The sequence below is a fragment of the Gymnoscopelus microlampas genome, assembly GCF_963454915.1.
Source record: "Gymnoscopelus microlampas genome assembly, chromosome: 3".
Classification (NCBI taxonomy): Eukaryota; Metazoa; Chordata; class Actinopteri; order Myctophiformes; family Myctophidae; genus Gymnoscopelus; species Gymnoscopelus microlampas.
The window spans coordinates 23,897,178-23,922,383 of record NC_139940.1 but is presented as its reverse complement, the minus strand read 5'-3'; the positions used below and the strand labels follow the sequence as shown (position 1 = coordinate 23,922,383).

At 41.9% G+C, this 25,206-nt stretch overlaps 3 protein-coding genes across 3 annotated transcripts in view; 1 reads left to right on the top strand and 2 right to left on the bottom strand.

Moving 5' to 3' along the window:
• Positions 1-6,070: 6,070 nt before the first annotated feature.
• Positions 6,071-7,047, bottom strand: LOC311041779 (uncharacterized protein; the record flags this gene model as incomplete). The annotated part of the gene is made up of 2 exons (XM_084052266.1): positions 6,071-6,281; positions 6,493-7,047. 2 exons carry the CDS (start codon positions 7,045-7,047, stop codon positions 6,093-6,095), a joined length of 744 nt encoding a protein of 247 aa, XP_083908392.1. The 3' UTR covers positions 6,071-6,092.
• Positions 7,048-11,311: 4,264 nt separating this feature from the next.
• On the top strand, positions 11,312-14,656 carry LOC311042392 (uncharacterized protein). The gene is made up of 2 exons (XM_084053088.1): positions 11,312-11,591; positions 13,535-14,656. Exons 1-2 carry the CDS (start codon positions 11,482-11,484, stop codon positions 13,830-13,832), a joined length of 408 nt encoding a protein of 135 aa, XP_083909214.1. The 5' UTR covers positions 11,312-11,481; the 3' UTR covers positions 13,833-14,656.
• Positions 14,657-15,205: 549 nt separating this feature from the next.
• Positions 15,206-25,206, bottom strand: part of mtmr11 (myotubularin related protein 11) — a 40,273-nt gene continuing 30,272 nt past the window's right edge. Inside the window, exons 14-17 of the mRNA XM_084053087.1 lie at positions 21,480-21,650; positions 20,683-20,901; positions 19,365-19,682; positions 15,206-17,446 (exon numbers count right to left, since the gene is read on the bottom strand). Of these exons, the coding sequence (XP_083909213.1) occupies positions 16,994-17,446; positions 19,365-19,682; positions 20,683-20,901; positions 21,480-21,650 (1,161 nt within the window). The 3' untranslated portion in view covers positions 15,206-16,993. The remainder of the gene's footprint in view (positions 17,447-19,364; positions 19,683-20,682; positions 20,902-21,479; positions 21,651-25,206) is intronic.

Genomic DNA, 25,206 nt, shown 5'->3' with positions numbered 1-25,206 from the left:
AGAGCAGAGAAGGAGAACAGGAGGCAGAGAAGGAGGAGCAAAACATATGCATGGCCCTCAAGGGGAACCTGTTGTAAAACTGGCAGAGCAGATCAACACTCCTACACAGCTGCACACAGATTGCCTCTGAACCAGCAGGCAGATGGGCTGCTGTTTGACACCCACATTCCTGACAGTGGAAGATAAGGCACTAAAATGTGTCTTAGAGATGAATTGCTCTTACTGCAACAGCAACCAGGGCAAACGCATTGTGATAAGCAGCTATTTGAGTCTAATTTGATTTTAATTGGAGGAAATTATGTCCTGTATCCTCTCCACCGTTGAAACAAATGTAACTAGCCAAGCCAGTGCTCAGTTCACCAGCAGCAGTGACACATAATTTAATTTTCAAAGGGATCCAATTTCCTGGGCACAATAAGGTCGTTAGGGGGGTCAAATCCTCTGCCTTCTTTATCTTTATGCTAATAAATTGTTATAATACCACACAAAGATTAAGAGGCAAACCTTTCTCTTTTTTCTGTAAAGGTGGTCAACAACAAATATTTTGACAATTTGTGTCACAAATGTGGTAGCAGCGGCCACAACAGACATTCTAACTAGGCTGAGATCAAATTATGTCTTGCCCAAAACTATTCATAGGAGTGAATTGTAAATTATGCATCCTTAAAACAAAACAAATGCAGTTTATGGAACAGCACTTGCTTGTAGCATTTTTGTAACTTTCCTCTTCTACCCCGGATTTGGACCCGGTTTCGTGCGCAAGTGCTGAAATATTTACCTTTGAGCTAATAGAGCCGACATGCTTGCTCGGGGGATAAATTGAATCGTGACCTCCATCAGGTCAAAATTTGTGTCAGATCCTGTGTCGGATACAGGATAGGTAGGCACTAGGGACATCTGGGAACCTCGATGTAAAATTGCGTATTTTGTCCAAAATGTGGGCATAAAATCTCGTTTATGCCCCAAAATTACTGGGTATACAGGTTTTGTAGCAATTTGTAGCAATTGTAGAAATGTTAGACCTTAATTGTAGAATGTGTAAGCATGTTCTAATCATGTATACTTTATTTAAAACCATTTTCCAATTGTTTTTATTTAACATTTTGGAAAAAATAGCCAACTTAATACCGAGGTGCCCACTCATCCTTGGTGCCCACCTATCCTGTTACCCCTGTCTAGGTGAGACATGACCTTTGACCAGATCTGAATGTCTCAATAGAAGAGCAGGGAGACAAAATACAACCACCCAACAATAACCCAAGTTATAATGTGTTAACATAGGCAACTCTACCATACAGATTGGACAACATTTAATGTTATTCAGGAAAACAAGTTACATAGTGAGGCTTTAAGGGCAGTGGCCAGTGGGCACTTGACAGAATTCTCACTTGCTACTTTTGATACAGGTATATGTCGCCACATGGTGGTTATTATAGGCAATGGGCATTTTGATCATGTCACCCTCACGCTGACCTACAATCTCATTTACCGAATATCATCTACTACGTTGCTGCTGGTCAATCAGTATTCTTTTCCTTAATGTTCACAGTAGCCTACTGTAAGTGGGCGATGACATTTGTAGTCACAAATGAAAACCTACCACTGGAACACCGACTCCATGCATGATGCATTTGGCCCAATGATCGAAACAAGTGTAAGAATAGGGGTTACACATCGCTATTCCTCCACATCGCCACTTAGAAGATTGACTTCCATTCTTCGGAGTGGAGATGTTTCCCATTTGTTTTAAAGACATCGCTATTCCGACTGTGACGCATTGCTATTTATAAACACCACCATTCCGACTATATAATCACAATGAATGTGAATTAATGTAGGCATACTTGGTAAAGCATCTCATGCGCTGCGCATTAATGAGACACTTGCATCTGATATATTGTCAAATCAGCCCAACATCAAAACACCATGTGTGTATTAATGCTTCATTAATCCTCCTTTATTAAATAATATTAAAGTTTACACCTGCCACAACCATAGGCATATGTCATTTGTGTGAACAGCACTGCTTTCTTTTTGTCGTCTCCAATTAATTCTGGGCCTTTCGTTTGGAGACAATTGAGAGATTCAGTTTTAACCCAGAATGAACCCAAATCTCAAGCGCAATAGTTCAGGGTTCTCTCTAAATCCTAAGTGTATATATCCATGTTACTTTTGTGAATAATTATGATAGGCTACACATGAGCCAAGCTTTCAGAGTCCATTATGGCGGTGCGGGATGGGGCGCGCTGCGCAGGTCGACACGCAACAAAAATAAAATAAAAAGCATTATACCGTCTCTCTCCCTGTCCTCTCTCCTGTCTTCCCGTCTCTTTCCTCCTGGTTGGAATCATCTGAGCTTAATGTGTTAAATGTGTTGCTTATTTGCCGCCTCTAATGAATTAAAAATCATTGCAGAACGACACGCGCATGCATCTCCCGATCCGTTGTCATTTCATTGTAGATTTAAAAGCAGCCTAGTGTTAGCCTACTATTGACTGTACTACAATATGGCTTGGTAACATGAACATGAACTTGGATGCATCTCAGCGCCACGCCTTGTGAACTATAGGAGATTACATATTTTCGAAGAAACTGTAGCATTTAAGAAACTAGGAAAAATAAATTAAGCATCCGTGCGCAACTTGGAGCTCTCCAAATTGCCACATTCAGAAGGATTTTTCTCACCTAATTCACAACAACTGTCGTGAATTCTAACCACCAGAAGTATGATCAAATTAAACTTTCACCTTAATCTGTCCACTTACTATAATAGTCCACTTCATATGCCCATAAATTAAGTCTTCAAGAGGCGTCCATGAGATGAGATTGCGCACAGCTGTCCACCGTCAGCCTAGTTTGGTTTGATATTAGACCAGACTGGACAGTGGACACTGCATGTGTCTCAAACCAAACGAGGCTGTGCGTAAATGCTGTGCAGTGCAATAAACAAATTGATGCTATTATTATTATTATTATTATTATTATTATTATTATTATTATTATTACCCTTATTATTATAATTTACCTGGGTCGGTCGGTCTGTCTGTCTGTTTGTCATGTCAGTCTAACTAACTAGCGTTGTGAGCTTTCAGATCTACTATTTTCACATAGCCGATGTATACAGTAGGTTTAAAGGGCTCATGTGGCCCATAGTCGCGTCTTTTGGGCTTGTTTTCCTAGACCTGGTTGTTAGTTTCTCTCATTTAACCTGGCAACACGGCCAGCAGCGGGCAGTTGTTGGTGGCTGGTTTTACGTGTTTCTCTGTGGAGTGTGAAGCTGTATATTAAGTGTAACAAATAATCGTATGCATGTAGGCAATGTGTAGATGATTTGATAGACAAGTGAGCGCTATGATATTAAACTTGGACTGTGACTAGATCGCCGTAAAATTGAGCTACTGACGTGACCTATTAATGGAGTAATAGTAAAGAATAGGTTCCTATGTATATTCGTGAAATATGAACATCTACAATGGTTCAATAATAATTAGCATGGATTATTACAAACGAAAAACATCTGCCAGTCCGTGCCTGGGTTCAACCCATTCAAAAGGTGCCCACATATCCAAATGAACCCTATACCTTCAGCTTCAGAACGATTTGCACAGTGGGGGAAAAGTTTTTCTTAAGTAAAAGTATCAATATTGCAATGAAGAAATACTCTGTTACGAGAATGTCCGGTATCAATAAAGGACTTTACTGTTCCTGTTCCACTCATCGGCAACAAAAAAAAACAACAATAACAGGTTCTGCAAGTTTTCAAAACACTTGCAGAAGAAAAAAAGAAGAAAAAGAAAATCAAAAGAGCTACAAGCTCACAATGTACAATATTTTCCTCACCGAGTGGCGTAGAAATAAAAGTAGGCCTCTATGAACCACAAAAATATCCACAGTGAAAAATAAAATAAAAAAAATCAAAGCACTTGGGCTTGGTCAATGTAGCTCAGCAGGATACATGTACTCGAAAGACAGACAGACAGACAGACAGACAGACAGACAGACAGACAGACAGACAGACAGACAGACAGACAGACAGACAGACTACACAAAGTTGTGGATGCAGTGCTGGACAGCATGCCAGTACTGGTCCAGCGTTCTCTGTCCACGGCGGTACTGGCGCCGGAGCATCTTAAGCCTGTTGGAGGAAATCGTTTGTTCATTAATATTAGTAATAATACATCAATATAGTAGCATTAATACATTTGAATAGGCAACACGTTTTTGTTGTGCACAATACGTTCTATAATAACTAGCTCCATTAAGGACCTCTCACTCCGCTATACAGCTCCGAGATGATAGAGCCCCCCCCCCCCCCACACTCCCTAAGCTGAGTTTAGGCCAAAGCCTCAACCTGCTCCTTGGATCCCATGCCATGCCTATACAGCCTTTTATTATGTATTTGTTCTTAGTATGAATAAACTCTCAAACCTCTGCTCCAACCGGCGCCACTTCCTTCGCTGGGTAGGTGGTGGATCCCCGCGTTCAACGTGGCCGCAAACGGTCTCCACCAGCCTCTGTTCATCCTTCAATTTTCTGATGAACACCCAGATGGACGGGTGGCGCCTATCTACGCGGACATTCCATCTGTGATGGAAACCTGAAATAATCATAGATTTATAAGAACTAGGATACGTGCAGGACACATGGCACATGGCCCATTTACATTTAATTCCCACGTTGCTCAGAGATATTGAAGCAAATAGGCTACAACAGATTTGGAATAAGAAACTTCTAATGATAATAATAATACTAATAATAAATCAATCTAAGTTCTTACCCTCCACCGCATTGTTGCTGCGGTTGTCAGAGTCCCGGCCATGGACACACCAGACTGGCGGTAGGAACAGTGCCCGCTCCCCCACGTAAGTGTCCTCCATGTAGGTGATGAAATCACCTATCGCGGGGTAGCGGCGGAGCTGGCGGCGGGTCTCTCTGTTGGTGGTAAAGGCCCTGAAGTTCTGCCTCAGGAGAAGTAGAGGGAGGTAGCCGGTTGCCATTGCCTTCCTGAACCAGGCTCTCAGGTGCCTGTCCCGCCTGTATGGACCTGCAAAAGTTGAGTGAAGAAATACAAGTTACTTAAACTACTCATTTCATAAGCACTCAACACTCAATAAAGTAATTTCTTTTACAAAATAAAAACAGCTTCTACCCATGAATGTATATTATTATAACAATTATAATTGTCTACATTACCCTATACATCTGCATATTATTATTATTATGAAATTAAAATATGTATTTATTTATTTATTTATTTAACCTACAGCACCTATACATTTTAATATTTAGTTCTTTATCCTGTGAAGAAATCACACAATGACTTTTTGTTGTGGTCTGCTAACTTAAAACAGCATGCAACACTGACCTGCCAGGCCAAGTTCTTGCACCTTACGCCACATGCTCTGGCACAGGTGGAAAAAACACCCAGTGATGCGTGTGTCCGGCAGCTCCTCCCTGAAGGCATTCATCATGCCAATTTCATAGTCCGTCAGGACTTGGGCAGGGCTCCATCTTGTACATCAAGGGAGGGATGGACAGACAGACAGACAGACAGACAGACAGACAGGTGTTAAAATATAAAAAAGCAAGGTGCAGTGACCAGTGACATATGATACAGTGAGTGTCGAGCAGTGGTGGAAAAAGTACTCAAATTATTTACGTGAAAGTACCAATACTGCAATCTTGAAATACTCTGTTACAGGTAAAAGTCCAGAATTAAAAATGTACTTGAGTAAAAGTACAAAAGTATTGGCATCAAAATGTACTTAAAGTACAAAAGTAAAAGTTCTATTTGAAAATAGCAGATCTACAAGTTCACAATGTGTTGCGTGTTGTAAACTTGTAGATCTGCTATTTTCAAATAGGTAGGCCTATAAATTAAATAGGGCTAAAGTGGTTAATGTATGTTTCGTAATTTAATCATTTAGGCTATATATCTGACAAGTAACTACTAGTAACTAAAACGTTTTCAAATAATTGTAGTGGAGTAAAAGTACAATATTTGCCTCCGAGACACACACACACACACACACACACACACACACACACACACACACACACACACACACACACACACACACACACACACACACTTACCGTTCTTCAGTGACCCGCTCGACCCTCCTCTTAACATGACGGAGGACAGAGCGGTACATATCCTCTGTCTTGCCGCTCATTAATATCATGATGAAGGGGACGACCCTGCCCACGTAGAGGCCATGTATTGTGGCAAACTGGTAGTACGGCCTCGGACATGTTTTGAACGTGGCGTCCATGTATATCTAAAACATTCAAAATGCATTTTATTCATACTGATATAAACTAGACCTGTGTCATATTATTGCGGAAAACCCTTATTACAAATATTCAGGCCTAGCACCTTTAGCTTGATCAAGCATTGATAATCATGCATATTTCAATTAATGATTTGGCTTATTGGCTACATTTCATTTCACTGACTCACACGACGTTTTATTGAAGAGGGGTTCTCACCTGGTCACATTCGCTGAGTTTCTGGACGTTCTCATCCGTCCCAAAAACCAAAAAGCCATGCTGCCTGTTGGTTTTGCTGAGGAAGTCATCCCCTCCCCATGTAACGGCCCATTCCCCCTGCACGTCGACGTCCTCTACTCTGCGGGGGATGGGAGGCATGAGCCTGGCCCGCCGTCTCTCCAGACGCGCTTTCACGGCTTCGAAGGGGGGCACGTGTTGGATCAGAGCGGTTTGGGCAACTATCCGGTCATATACCCGTTTTACGGGGATAGTTGGATCGGATGCCACCAGGTTGAGCATCCGCTCAATTATAGCCGTGGTGGCAACCAAATCCGCCTCTCCCGCGTGGTCATGTTCACCGGGCGGCCTTAGGATGATGATGGCTGGGTTATCTGCCTGCACATCCAGCCACCGTGTGTGCATGGTCACGTTGCACCCAGTGTGGGCACAACGCCAATATATCTTCTCATGGGTGGACTTATTTCTTAGATAACGGAAAGAATCCACCACGAGGGCTTTCCCTCCTCGACTGTTGGCGACTTGGATGTAGGCCATCGTTGCAGTTTGGTAAAAGAGAATAATCACCTGGTGGGACTTTCTTTTATAGAGGTAAACTTGATTGATTACCATGTGCTTCCAATACATTACACGATTGCCTAAAACTCATTGGCCTTGGCAAATTCAACACTTTATTGGCATGTCAACAAGTGAAACGGCTTTTAACGCGCGCACCTGCTGTCTGGTGATGAGGAGCTGTCTGTGGTGCTGAACGTGGGGACGTGCTTGTACTGTATGTCTGTGAATGAGAAACTCCCGACCTCTCCATAGTCCGACCGACATGCCATTTCCCGACCATATTAAACCCACAATCCCGACAATAATGTTCCAACCGTGCCATTTCAAACCCATAATTAAGACATCCTAATATTCCGACCATGGAGTGCCTTGCGCGCACGGCAGCACCAGTGGTGCACGGCGAAGCACTCTCTCCAATGATTATAATAAAGCTTAAACATCATGACCTGTATTTGTTTAAGGTAGCCAAACATCTATAGGCCAACTGTAGGCCTGTCATCTTCATTGAAACAAATAGCCAGCAGATACTGCATAAAGTATTATTGTTGTTAATATTATTAGCATATATTTGTATTATTTTATTACTGTTGATATTGTTATTATTGATATTATTATAATGATTAATAATTATTATAATTCTTATTATTATTACCCTTATCATTATTATTATAATTATTATTATTATTATTATTATTATAATTTAGCACATTGGCGTGAGTGCGCTCCCACGGACGCCCTATCTATCTATCTATCTATCTATCTATCTCTCTGTCAAGCTATTTGCCAAAAATAGCCGATCTACAAGCTCACAATGCCTGGCGCTGCAAGGTGTTGTGAGCTTGTAGATCGGCTACTTTTGGTGCGAGTGAGTGTGCTGACGGTGCTGACTGTGCTCCGACGGATGTCTGTCTGTCAAAGGTCCGCGGCCGTAACACACCTACGCGCCCTCTCTCTCTCTCTCTCTCTCTCTCTCTCTCTCTCTCTCTCTCTCTCTCTCTCTCTCTCTCTCTCTCTCTCTCTCTCTCCCCCTCCCTCTCTCTCTCTCTCTCTCTCTCTCTCTCTCTCTCTCTCTCTCTCTCTCTCTCTCTCTCTCTCTCTCTCTCTCTCTCTCTCTCTCTCTCTCTCTCTCTCTCTCTCTCTCTCTCTCTCTCTCTCTCTCTCTCTCTCTCTCTCTCTCTCTCTCTCTCTCTCTCTCTCTCTCTCTCTCTCGTGCGTCTGTTTACAAACTAAGTGCCTTTGATCCTAACCACCTTTGATGTGTGCGCGCGCGAATGGGCCATCATTCTTTTCTGATCTCCCAGTGGGGAGCTAACGACCGCTGTTGATTCATTGACTGAAGCCATCCACACCTATTTAATTGTTATTGTTTTTTTCCTCTTAAGCAAAGTACTTAAAAGACTCATGGAGAAATCATGATGTCATCTCAATCACCTCAATCAATCATGACTGAATGGCAGCTTGCTCTCCGGTCCCAGCCAGCTGCTGGGGACTATTTGTGGGGAATTAGGAGAGAAGGAAAGCTGTGAACTTTGCCTATACTGTGCACCCAGGCAGGGATGTGCAGCACGCGCTAAATAGGCCCATGGTTTATTCTGGTATAGGTGGAAAGATCACCCCCCCCTTTTTTTAAATCATTAATAATACATTCTTAATTTATAACTAACTAGAGGTCCGGTCAAGCTCTTTGCCAAAAATATCCGATCTACAAGCTCACAATGCTAAGAAGACCCCAAGAATGTTAGCCTACAGTGAGCTATATGTACAGCACACGTTGTGTATTATTATGTTACATGCACTTATGTGCGTAATTACGCACGTGTAAAATTCCGCTGTTACGGTAGTTGTTCCACTCAGAGGATGGGGGGGGGCACCTTCATGTCAGGAACCCCACAAATCACAAATTATATGTATTTGGCCGTGGACCCCAGAGAGGAGGGAGAGAGAGAAAGCGCATGGAATGCTGTGTTCTGCAGACAAGTAGCCTACATTAAATGTTGGGGGTCCTTGGCATGACACACGCTGGTGGGGTCTGATTTGCTGATTTGTTTCGCAGAATCTGGCAACACTGCTAGGCTCCACATTGGCTTAGACAGGTCATGTGACAAGTCTAAGCCAATGGGGAGCCACTAGCAGTGTTGCTTATTCTCTCGCAGAGTCTGGCAACGCTGCTCAGCGCGTCTGCAGAGGTGTAAAGTAGGGTAGTTACTTTACACCTCTGCAGACGCGCTGAGCAGCGTTAAGTAGCCTACATTTACTCAAGTAGGCTACTTTACTTAAATGTTGTCTTATATATTACTCTGTGTCACAGTGATTTGAACGGCAGGCAGGCGTAATATAGTAGCATAGAGGCGAGAGTCTTCAGACATACTTCTATTAGAAGGGAGGTTTTTCATTGAATAGAGGTCACTATTAGAGGATTTACTCACAACGCCTCATAGTGCTAGGCATTGTGCGGTTGTAGATCGGCTATTTTTGGCAAAGAGCTATCGGTGTAGAGAGAAAAAAGAGCAGACCACGTAAAAAAAGAATATATATATATATATATATATATATATATATATATATATATATATATATATATATATAGAGAGAGAGAGAGAGAGAGAGAGAGAGAGAGAGAGACAGAGAGAGACAGAGAGAGACAGAGACAGAGAGAGAGAGAGAGAGAGAGAGAGAGAGAGAGAGAGAGAGAGAGAGAGGGGTGTGTGTGTGTGTGTGTGTGTGTGTGTGTGTGTGTGTGTGTGTGTGTGTGTGTGTGTGTGTGTGTGTGTGTGTGTGTGCGTGCGATGCAAGCTTGTATATCTGCTATTTTCAAATAGCCTAAGTATAAAATAGGGCTAAAGTGGTTAATATATGTTTCATAATATATATCTGACAAGTAACTAGTAACTAAAGTTTTCAAATAATTGTAGTGGAGTACAATATTTGCCTCTGAGATGTAGTGGAGTAGAAGTAAAAGTATTGGAAATACTCAAGTAAAGTACAAATACCTCAAAAGCGTACTTAAGTACATTACTTAAGTAAATGAGTTAAATTCCAGCTGTCTTTATTGTTCTCATTATTAATATTACTATTAATATTACTATTATTGTTATCATTAAATAGCATCATATTATTATCAATAATAATAATGGCATAATAATAATAATAATTGTCATAAGGGTACTAACGGTACTAATAATAATAATATATATATATATTAATAATAAAATAGCATAATAACAATGATAACGAGAAGGGTAATAATAATAATAATAATAAGGGTAATAATAATAATAATAATAATAAATAATACTAATATATATTAAACGCCATGCCTTTCATAACGAGAAGGGTAATAATAATAATAATAATAAGGGTAATAATAATAATAATAATAATAAATAATACTAATATATATTAAACGCCATGCCTTTCGGCCTGGCGGAGACAATAATAAAATAGCATGATGGGGGGTCCGTTTTTCTAAGTGGGGATGTTTCTAAGTGGGGATGTTTCTAAGTGGGGGTGTTTCTAAGTGGGGGTGTTTCTAAGTGGGGGTGTTTCTAAGTGGGGGTGTTTCTAAGTGGGGGTCTGTCCCCAAGAAGAGGCTATTCTTACACTTGTTTCGATCATTGGGCCAAATGCATCATGCATGGAGTCGGTGTTCCAGTGGTGGAAAAAGTACTCACATTTTTTACTTAAGTAAAAGTATCAATACCTACTGCAATGTAGAAATACTCTGTTACAAGTAAAAGTCCGGAATTCAAAATGTACATGAATAAAAGTACAAAGGTATTGGTCTCAAAATGTAAATATAAGTACCAAAAGTAGAAAGTAGGCTACTTATTAGGCAGAATGTCCAATTGTCCCGGCCATAACATGTATAAAAATCCTTTGAAAATAGCAGATCTAAGCTCACTATGCGTGGCGATGCATGCAAGGCATTGAGAGCTTGTAGATCGGCTATTTTCAAATGCCCAAAATGTAAAGGGCTGAGGTGGATCGAGTAGTTTTAAGTATAAGTATTGAACATTGGAAATACTCCAGTAAAGTTAAAAAAAAAAACTAAAAATTGTACTTAATACAGTACTTGAGTAAATGTACTTAGTTACTTTACACCACTGGTAATTACCCAGCTGAACAGCTGAGCCACTTTTTTTTGCATGCAGCCTCTGATGTAGGTGGACTCTGGAGAGAAGACAGCGACATAAAAACAATCGCACAGACGAGCTTTGGTTTATTTATACCTTCATGATCCGCTAACCTCGTCCACCTGACTGGCACATGAAACTGGAGGAACGAGACCGCTTTGTTTTCGTACCTTTTCTTGATATGCGGCTGCGGCTGGATGGCACGCTTTTCGTCTCAAAGAGACTGTAATAATAATGTGTGACCGACGCGAGGATCATAACGTTCCTCAGAATCCAGTGGATGAAATCTTTGCTGTGCCATGACATGATCTGCAACGGAATTATGGATCTGTTCTGGAGGATCTTAGCGGCTCTTAGCTTCGACTGTTTGAAAGATTTGACGTCTTCGAGGTGAGTGACTGTTTTTCCTCTGACAGCCTTCTGGAGAATAGAATTAGTGTCATTTTCAATTCATGATTTTTATTTTTATTTTTGTATTTTTTTTTACATTTTCAGAGATAGTTGCGGTAGTAGGCTTTGTCTTTTTTAAAGACCAATCCTATTATACTCATTGTTCAGTTTCATTTAAAATGATGCCAGGGGAGAATAAAAAACAAATAGTAGCTACGCAGCAGATAGCCTACCTGTAGCTGTGGTCTATATAAATTCCTCAATGGAAGAGTAGGGAGACCATCTCCATTCTCCAACCATAGCCCGAATGGCTGTGATTTTACATGGGCTACAAATGTATAATATCACAGCCACTGCAGGTGTGCAGTGGTTGTAGATATATATAAATAGATATCAATTACGTTTTATTAATTAAAATCCGTTTCGATTTGCAGTAATTTCTTAAAGAAACAAATTAAAAGCCAATCCTAATGGAACAGACCTCAGTGAAATGGCCTTATTTCTTGGTCACTGTAGCTAACATTAAGCAACCAACAGAGGAAGTGTAAATCACATGAGAATAGATGCAACAAGCCATTTAAAAAAATCTGTACTATTTTATTATCATGTATTTGACCTTTAATTGATTTATTTAATGATTTGTTTCTCTTGTACTAGTTGGACTATGCTTATGGTTACATTACATGTAGCCTACTCTAGTTTTTAATTTCTATCACTGAAGTCTTATCCCCTAGGCTACCCCAAGAAAATATGTGAATCGATAAACTGCTTTTGTGATGGGATAGATGAGGGAGGTCAGCAATAGAACAAGTGAGAAAAAGATGTCCAAAGAATATACATTTGTACTGTTATGGCTTAGTTTTTGTGTTTATGTATTTCGTTCTCTTTTTCTTTTCTCCTTTTTCTCTTCTCCCTTTTATATAGTTGTACTATGTTAGGTAACTAATTAGGCCTATTATTATTGATGTAGATTGATGATGATTTCATGTTATTGTTTGTTTTGTCTTCTCTGTTTTGTTATCATGTTTTCTTCTTAGTCATCATGACTACACAATCTACAACAGTGTTTTGCCATAACTCGGACGGTGCTGAGTTGGCTGAAGCAGACTTCTCAACGGTTGGCTCGGCTACTCGCTCGCCTAAGCTTGCTTGGCGGTGCCTCTCATGGCCCAAGTCTGCTTCAGACGGGCCGCCTCCATCGTGGACAAAAACTATACTTTATCCGCGAAAAAAGGGGTAGAAACGGCCAGTTCTTTCATTTCAACCAATCAGAAGAAGGTATGGGTGGTCCTTGGCAAAACACTGTCGTAGACAGTAAATACGCATCATGACTGCATCACTGCCGGTATGTCATATTATTGATGACATAAGCATACTCCATATATGAGGATTTGTGGTTCTAACTATATATTTGGGAGATCCACTGATCTGACCACCTTCCCACTTGGCGCATCACGCCCTTCGCCGATGATGCACGCCGGGTTTGAAGTCGGACTCGGTTGGACCCATATATGGGCATAGTGGTCGGATCGGAAGTTCTGGACAACCGGAGCTCCATATATGCCTATATAATCAGCATAGTGGTTGGATTGGCGGTTCTGGACAACCGCCTATCCTACCAGCTCGATGTGGCACACCTTTGGGTCGTCGGCGATACACATGCCGAGTTTGAAGTCGACACACGCACACACGCTCGCTCATTTATAGTAGGATAAATTACACACGCATGCACAGACCCATACAATTCAGACATTGACATTGTCAGACATTGTTTCTGCCTTTATTGATAGTACACAGTAGAGAGAGACAGGAAACTAGGAGAGAGACAGGAAAGCAAAAGTTTGTCAGGCTCAGGACTTGAACCCTCGACTTATATGGTATGCGCCTTAACCACTAGGCCAGCGGCGCCCCAGACATCTAAGTATTTTATCTCCATCCCTCAGATCTCCCACCAAGCTGAGCTCCAGTCTGGACAGCAGCTCCTTAACTGGCTCTCTGTCCCTGGGACCCGATCTGCCCCACTGCCAATGCTGCATCTCCTATGAGGCCCGCCTCAAACGCCTTTCCTGTGGCCATCATTACTGCGACACCTGCAGTGACCAGATCGTCAACCTGGCCTTTACAGACATTGAAGGCCTGTCCAACTACCCTTGCCCTGTGTGCAAGTCCATTCAGCAGCTCGGGGGTCTGGGGCCGTCCTGCTCAGGCTACTTCTATGGGCCCTACACCATTCTGCAATAGCAGCGTATCGGCACAGAACATGGCAGCCAGAGGGGATAAACCTGATGCTTTTACATATGGAAAAGGATGCTGGGTGACACCTAATGTATGCCTTGTAATGAGTCATGACACAGTTGTGTGAAGTATACATTTTCCATTATGCTGCATACACACTGTAGCGTTGACAAAAGCTATAAAACGTCCAAGCGTGGCCAGCTACATGGCTGCCGAGTCGCCGCTGAAGTGTTGCTCAACCACACTCCGTATATTAACAGGGTAGAGTTAAATAGCACAGGGAAATGGTTAACAGCAAGAATGTGTTTTTCTTCCTTTTATGGAATGGAACAGGAATTGTGGGGAGAATGGTGAAACAAAATATGATTGATTGACATTTCACTGCGTCATTGGAGCGCTGAAAGAAGTTGAAGCCAGCTCAACCTTTCTTTTGTGCCTGTCACGCAGCGGCATATGTTGCTGTTGCTTTGTCGCTGCTAGTGTGAACTGTGAATGCTGCAGTATTGTTTCAGTTTTCTTCTGACGGTAAATCTAAACATTTTATTTGAGTCTGATTTTAATGCATTTCCACTGCCATGCTAGCTATGCGGGTGAGAAGAAATAGTCCGAAATAATGTTGTACAGACTCGATTTCTTTTTACCTGTTATTGACCAGTTTGCCCTGCACCTGAGTGTTTCTAGTGGATGTGCAAGCTCTTTTTTTCTTTTATTATAGCTATGTTGCCATGTAGAGCAAGGTTACCTTGTTTCTCTGTGTTGTATATGGTGGTTAGGTATAGCTAATGGAAATGCTAACATCCACTGGTTTTAAGTGCCAAGAATCGCCTCAGTATATATAGTAAGTGGTAGGAAACCCACACTACCAAAAGTTGTAAATGTGGGTTTTCATTAAGAAATATTGATAATTTTAGTGCTGCACAGCACATTTTCATGAACCTTTACTTTGTTTTGACAGTGAAGGTGGCCTACCACTTAGTATTCTTGAGAGCTATGGACCTTATTAAAAGACTGCTCAGATGTGAGTTATGGTGCAGAGTTCCATATTACCGGTACTTAAATACAGCGGAATCTGGAAAGACACAGCTTTATGTGCTTATTTAATATTGTGTTAATCTGTTTTTCCGTGAAAGAGACATCTGCACTTTAATTCTTAGTTTTAATGATTTGTTTTTAATTTAATTTGAAAGAGTCCTATTGTACAGTAAGTGCCATGCTATTTGTAAAGTGTTGCAGATCCTATTGTAAATATTTATTTTGTTGAAATAATAAAGTTTGTTAATGTCTACAGCTCTTTGCATGCCGAGATGAACTGTAAGTAATACAATAGACATGTTACAAAAGAGATTATGAACTAAATACATTTTTTAATCAAGGTTATAACATGCTGATACAAAAAATATGTACATCTGGCAAAGTGAAGTTTGTACCAAAAACAGTGCAGAACTGCACCTAGAAGGTATATGGGCATACATGCTGGAGAATTCTTTAGAATTGTAGAACCACGTCTTTATAGTCCATGCAATTAAATAGTGTCCTTGTGTTTTTCCATGAAAGACAAGCAAATGCATTGGCATCACATCCAGAAAGCTCTTAAATTGTAACCGACATGTGCTCTGAGTCATAATTCATTGCGCTATCAAGTGAGGTACCTTTGAAAGAGAAGGTCAACATTAGGCATACATTTCTGTCAAATATGGATCCATTTAAAATAACAAAAATACATGCTTGTTAGAATACATACTGCAAATTCATGGTATGATGCCAGTGTATCCGCTTGACATCCACATCATGCAAACAACATTTTGGCTTTTAAGGCCCAGTACCAAATACTTCCCTCAGTGATTTAAATAGTCAACCACATCCAAGTCATTGACCCAAATGCTAGCTGCATACTAATCCAGCACAACACAGGAAGCTGGATGCAATTAAAGTAAACACTGAACCCTTAGTTGGTAATAAAACCACCTTTGGAGATCATGGTTTGTTTCAGTCCCACAATAAGAAAATGTAGAGCAATGCATGATACTGTATAACTCAACTTGGTAAAAAAAACACCTGAAATCACATTCATTCATAGCAATGTAATATATACAAACAGTGTGTGTGTACTCTGTAATGTATATACACTGCAATGGCCCTATATGTGTCTCAATCATGCATTCTAAAATCTATATAATACTTCACAGGCAGTATCACAACCTAATATAATACATGGAACTGAATGTAGGCCTCTCACAGCTCTCCTGCATCTATGCAAGTGGGGAGATACAAGTACAGTACCAAAATAGCACATGCCCTAAATTCAAGATAAAAAAAAACAGTATATCTTTTGTTTTGCTTCTTCCCCTAGTGTCCACTTAGTGAACAATAGTCACAGCTATTGTCTATGTTTCCATTCCAACCAACTGAACACTTTTACACATTGGGACAACATGGTACAGCGAGGCAGGCTAAAAGCTAAGCTGCATATTAAAAAATCTGTCGGTTGAAAGCTTTTGTTTCTGTTGAAAAATGACAACATGCTCACTGAGATGTGCCAAAAAAAAGAAAAGATGTGCTTCTGAAGCCCTCATGTCACCAACATTACTGAGCATCTTCTGTCCTTTTTTTTGTTAGGGAAAACTGACATGGTGGTCAGGTAAAGCTAATGGAATTGCATGATATTAACAACCACCTGCTTTAAGTGCTAAGAATTTCAAATGTGTAATGATAGGCGGTCCACCGGATTGGACACTATTGTAGATGCACCATCATCTTTATTGTAGTTCAGACATCGTTGCAATTACATCTCTCCGTCGGGAGATGGAGACAATGGACATGTTTTTTTTACGTATTGTCGTTTTAACTTAATTTCAAACTGGAATACTGAATATCAGGACTCTGTGTACAATAGTACAATATCATGATCATACTCTTCAATACCTTACAGCTCAGATGATAGGTTGCAGAGTCAAGAGCACTTGTCCTGCTTGCAGCACTAATTGTTTAATCACTACTGCAGTTCAACACACGACACCTTCAACAAGACTCACATCTGGATAAACCCAGTATCTGCCGTCAGTGAGGTGACATGGTCAGTTTGATATTGTGTGGGGGTAAAAGCAGTCCCACAACAAGGGGGGCAATTGTCTAGATAAGTTCTATGAGAAATGAATGAGGGTCAAGTCTCAGGAACCTAATGAAGGGCCATTGCTTTTGGTCAGCTTGCCGTTATTGGGCATCGGGTAGTAACGCTGGTCTTGGCGGGCCTCTGTCACTGAGGCATGGCCAAAGAGAAAGGTGTGCTTGCTGCTGCCACTGCTGTCCTTGTGGCCGGGCCTCGACAGCGGGGCAGAGGAAGGCAGAAGGGCCCTAGAGGTCTGGAGGTTAGTGGAGGTAGGAGGTGCCACTGGTCTGGTCACACCCAGGCCTTGAGACCTTGATGCTGGGAAGAGGAAGGTACCGTTGTTGGTGTTCTGATTGAGGTTGCCATCTGTCCGTCGGGGTTCAGCTCTCTTGCTGGGTGGGTTTGAATCAGTACTGGTGGTGGCGAGTGCTAGCTTGTCTTTGAGCTGTTGCACCTCCCAGGCTAGCTGCTCCACGGGGTGTGGGTGGTTAGACGAGATGGGGTGGGAGAATGCCTGGACACAACACAACACAGAATGTGGTTGATCTCAGTTGGTCCTTCACTATGAGATAATGAGTAGGTCTATTGAATAGCTGCAAATTGTTAAGATGTGTATCTGTTACACTTAAAATGAACCAAAATGTTGCAGATGTCTGGACTATTAATCCTCAAGCATGGCCATCAGTTGAGTTTGAGAACTTTTTTGTTTACCTGATAAGAGTCCTGGTAGGACTTAATTTTACTTTACTTTACATTCATTCATTCATTAAAATCTTATATTATTTCATTGTTTGCTGAATTGCTGGAATTGATTACCAACAGCCGTTGCGTATTTGATATTTAAAAACTGATTAAGTACCCCCATTTTCCCAACATTATATTATTTATTTATTGTTGTCTTAAAAAGGTCCAAATAGCAGATGACTACTTGTGAGAAAATCATTAAAGGGCTTTCAACCTGGCGTCCCTCTTTTGGGCATATGATTATAGGCAGAATCAGGGAAAGATTTGAATATTTGGCGGTCTTCATTTTCACAAGATGGTGGTTGTTGCAGTTACCTGCACTACAATACTTCACCATAGTTTTTCACGATAATGAAAAAAACAATAAAATGTAACAATGTGTACGTTCCGTAATATAATCCCAAAGGTGAAAGTAGAACCGGCGAAGTAATGGCAGATTCGGCCATGCACACGAAATACCCATTATGTGTGTCTGTGTCCCTTTTATGCCCATATATGGAGTTCTGTCAAAAATGGAGTCTGGACCAGTCTCTGATGTCATTATTGATGACATCAGCGTACTCCATATATGAGGATTTGCGGTTCTATCTGACCAACTTCCCACTTGCCGATACGCACACACAGAGTTTAAGTCGGTCGGACCAGAAGTTCTGGACAACCAGATCACCATATGCCTGTATGTATGGGCGTATCAGTCAAATTGGTGGTTCTGGACCACTACCTATCTGACCGACTCGACACCGGGCGATCCGCGCACACACACACGCGCACACACACACACACACACACACACACACACACACACACACACACACACACACACACACACACACACACACACACACACACACACACACACACACACACACACACACACACACACACACACACACACACACACACACACACACACACACACACTCTTGATTGTCAAAAATGTCCTAATTTGCAGCCCCCTGCTTAAACCTAAGTAGAAGAAAAGTTCCACCCACACTACCACTAGTCTATTGTAAACTTCACCATGGTGATCCTCAGACAGCCCAACAAAGGCTCCAAAACATGAAAATCAGGAGTTGTCAACCAACAGCTCCAACTGATCAGCACATCAAAGGGTCTGTATTATTCTCTGTAGGCTACATACATCCTGTTATATACATAGTATAATGTGTGGAGGTGTATGCAACAAATTACATTCCATGCTGGGTTATTGGACTGACGTGGACTTTATTTTTAGGTCACTTTCAGCCATGTTGGGTTGAAGAGTTAAAGAGCCAAAGGCTTTTTTTTCCTGGCCCAGGTTAAGCCAGAGAAAAAGGCATGTAAATATTTTGGTCGAGCAGGTCGGGCCAATCCAAAATAAAATTGAAGGCTAAATTTGACGATCAAACTCTTTTTGATTGACTGAGTAAATGTTAAATGCTCTTAGTTGAAGCATGATTCTTTGTGGCAATAGGATTAAAGCTTCAGAAACACTTGCGCTTTTAAGCCCTCTTCATTGCTGACTCATATTACAATATTGCAGCAGACTCGGGATGGTAGACCTTTGTGTTATCCTTGGCAGTGGACCCAGCACTTGTCCGCCAATAATTTGGGTCTGATGCCCTAAGGATGGTTTGCGCATACATTACTACTGATCACCTACACATGTGATATTGCCATGTGTAGCCAAAGGACAAATTGCCTCATACCTGAGCATGGAGCGCCCCTCGGAGGTAACACTCCTTCCATACACCCACACAGGGACCCAGGAGGAGGGGCAACAGAGGCTCATAGGGATCTAGGGGTCCCTGGGGACCCATGGTGGAGGTGAGGCCCTGGGGCCCCTCAGTCAGGGCCCAGGCCTTCAGGAGCCTCTCCAAGCCAGGCAGGTTCTCTGATGATGGTGCCCTCCGGTGACTTTTTTTGTAAACACCGGAGCTGCCGCTGCGCCAGGGAAGCAGGTTGGCAGGACAGGAGAAGGTGCCTCGAGAGAGGAGGAACACAGAGCCTGGAATAGTATCACTCAGCTGATGGAGGGAGGTAAAGGAAGAGAGGGAGGAATGGTAAAATAATGAATCGTTACAACTAGTAACAACATTCTGGAGTGTTAAATTAACTCTGAGTAAAAATGTACCCATGGTGGCAAATTCATAAATTCATTAAATTCATTAGAACAGAAAATGTTTCATGTGCTTTAATGTGAACTATATGCATAATTCATAACCACCACAAGGGGGAGCAATGGTCTTTTGAAAGTACTCCAGAGCAATTGCAAAAGCTCAGTATGCACAGATGAAACTATTGAGGAGCCTGAGAAAAATATACAATGTTCAACAAAACTCAACTTATGCTGATGACTTATTTTTCCAGTGAAAATTGGCTAAGACCACACGCACAGTTTTTTTTACTATCCTGTTTTACATCCATGCAGTTAGAAAGTTATGACCTGGTAACCACCCAGTTCAACCTCAGTTCTACATATTGGCAGCTCCAGTGGAGGATTTAGGGACTGATGTGTCTTGATCAAGGATATCTCATCAGCACATGTGGAGGAAGGGGAGCGTATTACCTATTGATGGTCTCCACTTTTCAGGTGGACCGGACAATTTAATTGATCACACACCAATTTTAATGCACTGGTTCTCAATGTGTGGTGTGGGTACTCCCTGGGGTCGTTGAGGGTGTTCCAGGGGTCCCTAGCTAAATGACTGATAGACAGGAACCACATGGACCCTTACGGGACTGCAACTCAGAGAGCGTGCAAATTGGTTCCATTTTGTACACTCTCATTTTTATAGATTTTACAGTGTAGATTGGGGTAGGAGATCGTATCAAATGGGGGTCCGTGGCCTCATGCATATGAAACTGAGGATCCATAAAAAGGGTTGAGAATCAGTGGGCTATTGCCAGAAAAAAAAACATCTTAACTGACGACAGTGACGACAAATAATCTGCTTTTCTGTCACACTAACAACTGGCTGGCTCTAGGATTGAGGCGAGCTTGAGAGAGTGGATGACATTATTTACCCTGTGTGTGTCTGGGGTGGTGTTGAGGTTGCCGTTGAGCAGGGGTTGGAGTGGGGGTGTTGGAGGGATGGGTTGGGTGAAACGGGCCCGTCTCTCTCTACTGTACTGCAGGGCCCAGTCCCACACCGAGGGCAGAGGGGGGTCCGAGGGGTCCGGAGACGCGCCTCGAGGCAGCACGTCCCTCCAGCCGTTGACTGGAGTGTAGGTCTGAGTCAGGTGCTGTGGTACAAGTGACAAAGTTGGACATCGTTACGGTATCTTGTACAATGTTGAATCAGACTATGGATTTCTTACAGATGAGTGGAGACAGATGTATGCATAAGAACAGCTACAGTATTAATGTAATCCTGGGATTCTAGTGTGATGTCCTATTTGAGACTAAACATAAATCAAAAGACCCATGTATCCCCTATTTTGTACCTCAAAGCATGATTTGAATGAACATCAAATGGGGTTGTCAGAAACATTTCTCATTGTTCCATTTCTATCACTGTACTCTTCTAAAACACTCATCCAAACACCCAGAGTTGAAAATATATCAACCAGATAAAAAACGCCAGACATGAACATGCTGCTGGCGTTTCCACCAACAATGTCGATTTGTGGTGTGTGTGTGTGTGTGTGTGTGTGTGTGTGTGTGTGTGTGTGTGTGTGTGTGTGTGTGTGTGTGTGTGTGTGTGTGTGTGTGTGTGTGTGTGTGTGTGTGTGTGTGTGTGTGTGTGTGTGTGTGTGTTGCATCTGCACCTTCCAATAAACATAAGCATGTCACAGTCAGACATAATGAAGTGGTCTCGTACCTGCGTGCGTTTGCACCTCTCTCGTTGGCAGTTGGCCAGAAAGCTGCTGAAGAGAGGCAGGTGGACACTGTCGTGCAGAGCCAGCAGGAAGTCACCTGTCAGCTGGAAGCGGGAGGGGTACTGGGCCAACAGCTGCCACACACAGTCCAGGAAGAGGAGGAAAACTGGAGCCTGGAGGGCAGATGAGAGGAGAGGAGAGGATTATGTATTTTAATTATGTATTTCCACGCGTCACATCCTTAAAGGGAAGACCGGCCAGCGGGCGGACCACGCCATCACGCTCATGTCACTATGACTCAGCCATAGTTACCAATGCCAACTTGCAAGAGCTAAAAACTCGTGCAACGTGAAATACTTAACGATCTGTTCACTCGCCGACCATTTCAAATGTCGGGCAGTGTGTAGAGGTCTTAACGGCGACTACCTAGTGGCGACTACCTGTGTCTGATCAAATCGCTATGCATCGCCTCACGTCTTTGGTAAAATCTGCACTGGAACACGCTACAAAGACTACAACTGGTGGTCAGCTGATGGCCGACAGTAACTCTCCAGGAGGAGGCACCTGGTTATATGGTCTTGTATAATAATAATAATTAATAATAATAACAATAACGGTGAATTTAATTTAAAATGCACTTTACATTGGGGGAAATCTCAAAGTGCTACAATAAAAATGTAATGTCTGTGTGACCAGAGCTAATCACACAAACCGCTGGACCGATCAGCCCCTATTAAGTTGTACCACAAAGCATGGCTTGAATGAACATCAGGAGTGTTTCTCAGCAACTTTTTCAGCCAAATGTCTGATTGTTCAAATTGTATCAACGCACTACTCAGTTTGATAGCCTGACTCCAGCCCCTGAATCGCTAGCCTTGCATTCAGGGTCTGGTGACGCTGTCAAAGGCGGGGTTTTCTCGGTTGAAAATCTAACCGTCCCAATCGGGATCAGGATAATCCAGTATGAACCAATCGCCAAAGAGTCCCCCTTTGGCCACCCCCCATCTCAGAAAACGGCTGCACTGAGAGGGCTTTCAGACTGAATAATGAAGTGAAACAAAATGAAAGTTCAGGCTGAGTGTCAGGCTACAGTTTGAGGCACTTGATCACATAATGTTTTATAGGCTGGCCACTTAACTCTTTAACTGCCAGAGGATATACAACTAAATAAGGCCCAGACTGCCAGCGATTTTTTGATTTTCTTACCTTTTCAAGTAGTCACAGAATATTTATCTCCAGTATGATCGACCTGATGGTTGCTAATCACGGAGGGTTTCACTGTGCTTCCGCAAAAAAAAAAAAATGTCATCACGACCTCCCGTTCGCTTGTTATACACCGTTAAAAATAGCATGTTTCGGCAAAAATACATCACAAAAAACAACAACACAGGAACCGAGATACAGGATTTTTAAGTAATAAGTTAACCAGGAAGGAATCTTTGGATCACGTTATGTCCTGGTTCTGTGTGAAAAAACGAAAAAAGAAAAAATAACTTGTCCAAACTCGTCGTTGGCAGTGTGAGTTAAGTCCAAGATCCACATTGGAGCCATGCCGTTTCCATGTATATCCCGAGGGCCACATCTTTTATTAAGACTATCTATCTATCTATCTATCGCAGAAACCTGTGTCTGTCTGTCCGACCGAACTGACTTAAAAAAAATATTGAAGGTTACAGCGAGCCAAGCCATCATTTTCCGATTTACATCGCACCTCAAAGGTTGTACAACATGTCGTAGATATAATACTGTACATTACAAGCACAATGTATTGTCAATGACATGGAGAGAGCATTTTGGAGTAAGTGATGGAAGAACACACACAGGCAAGTGACTATATTGGCATCATGTAACAGTTAACATGACCGTAACAAAAATAAATCTATTATGTATAGGCTTCGAGCCTACCAATACTATCAACCGTTCATACATAATCTCGTTCAACCTTTAGGGAGATGCATAGCCCAAAACATTTCCCAGCCTAGTTGGTTTATTCTCTAATATTACACCATGCGATTGCGATGTGGTATAACTTGTAGATTTACTGAGTGCTTGTAGATCACGCTCTACTTTCTGTTCTTTTTGGCAAGCGACACGGAAAAATAGGATCTTGTCGGCCAGGTTAGCCGGCCAAGAAAGTGCCAAGCGGAAACCCTGATCGGTTGTATGGTAGTGGGTACCGCACTGGGTACCCTGACAACGGGTACAACAACGATAATGGTATTGAATAAATGGGTGGGGCATTCATTCCCCACTTGCATCGCTCTCGAGTAGAGCAGTGATCATTTATAAATTGTAAATTGTAATATCTAACGTTATTAGTACTGTGCTAACGGGTACCCGCACTGGGTACTCTAACAACGGGTAAAGCGAGTACTCTGACAACAAGTACCACGGTTATTGCATAACCGGGTGGGGCATGCATTCCCAACTTGCTTTGTTCCCGACTTGCATCGTTCCTGATGCCCAAAGGGCACCGGTTTAGTTACACTAACGTAGGATACAGTAATAAGCTTGCTATTATTACACTGTAATTATGACAAAGAAGCTACACAAGTTCTAGGATCTCTGTGCATGCACCTGGGATAAAAAGCTAGCCCAAAAAGGCAGCCATCATAGCTGGAATTCTGGATTGAAGCCATGCTTTACCCTGAACATTTGGCGACAATAGCAAATCTATAATTTCACGCTCACACATTGTGAGCTTGTAGATCAGATATCTTCGGTGAAGAGATTTTGTGTAGAGGGGAAAAAGGAGTGTACCTAGACTAGAGCCCTGGGGCACTCCAGTCATTGAAGTATATATGGTTTAAGTGGTTAATCTGATGCTGCGGGGCCTCCCTGCTGAAAGCTGATGACCTCTGTCATGTTGATCGTCTGATGCTTCTTCCCTACTCGGATAACCTACAGCAGACTGCTGCCAAAAACGTCTGCTTAAACTGTGGATAGGTTCACATACACACTCACATGCACACACACAAACCCTACTCACTTTCAAAACTGCCCTAAAGATACACCTTCAGGAGGCTGCAATTCGAAAACGACCCCTGTCTAAGTCTTTACCTACCCCCCCCCCCTCCCCATTTTCTTTCTTCTCTTGTACATATTTTTCACTCTTCATACCAGTAACCTGTAAGCTGATTGTATGACGTTCTATATAGTAGTGTGTATATCTGTCTGTCTCTTACATGTCATCACAGGGTCCCCACACATTTTTAGCAATGAATTTCCAAAACTTTTCCAAAACTTTTCCAGAATATTTAGCCCAATTTCCAGGCCTATATAACAATCATTCGGCGCAATAATGTGTCTCTTACTCCTATGTAGAATGCCCAAAGATAGGCAGTGTAGCAAAAATAAAGTTTGAGACATACATTAGGCTGCCGTCACACAGCCCGTTCGGAGAAAAACTACTTATGTTACATATTTCGTGTAATATTATTCATGTTTATGAAAATGTTTTGTTTTAACAAAATCAATAGCCAAAAACAATGCATAGCCAAATATTTTTCCAGGACCCTTGATAAATTCCAGGACCTTTGATGATGTTTGATCAATTTCAAACCTTTTCCAGTACTGGATTTTTATTTATTTTTTTCAAAATATTTCCAGGAATTTCATGACCGTGGGGACCCTGTCATCATGATTTGTGTGCATGGGGATCTCATTTTAAACAAGCTCAGTGCTTAATGAGTCTTCCAGTTTAGTAGACCTTGTATTGTGAATTTGTAC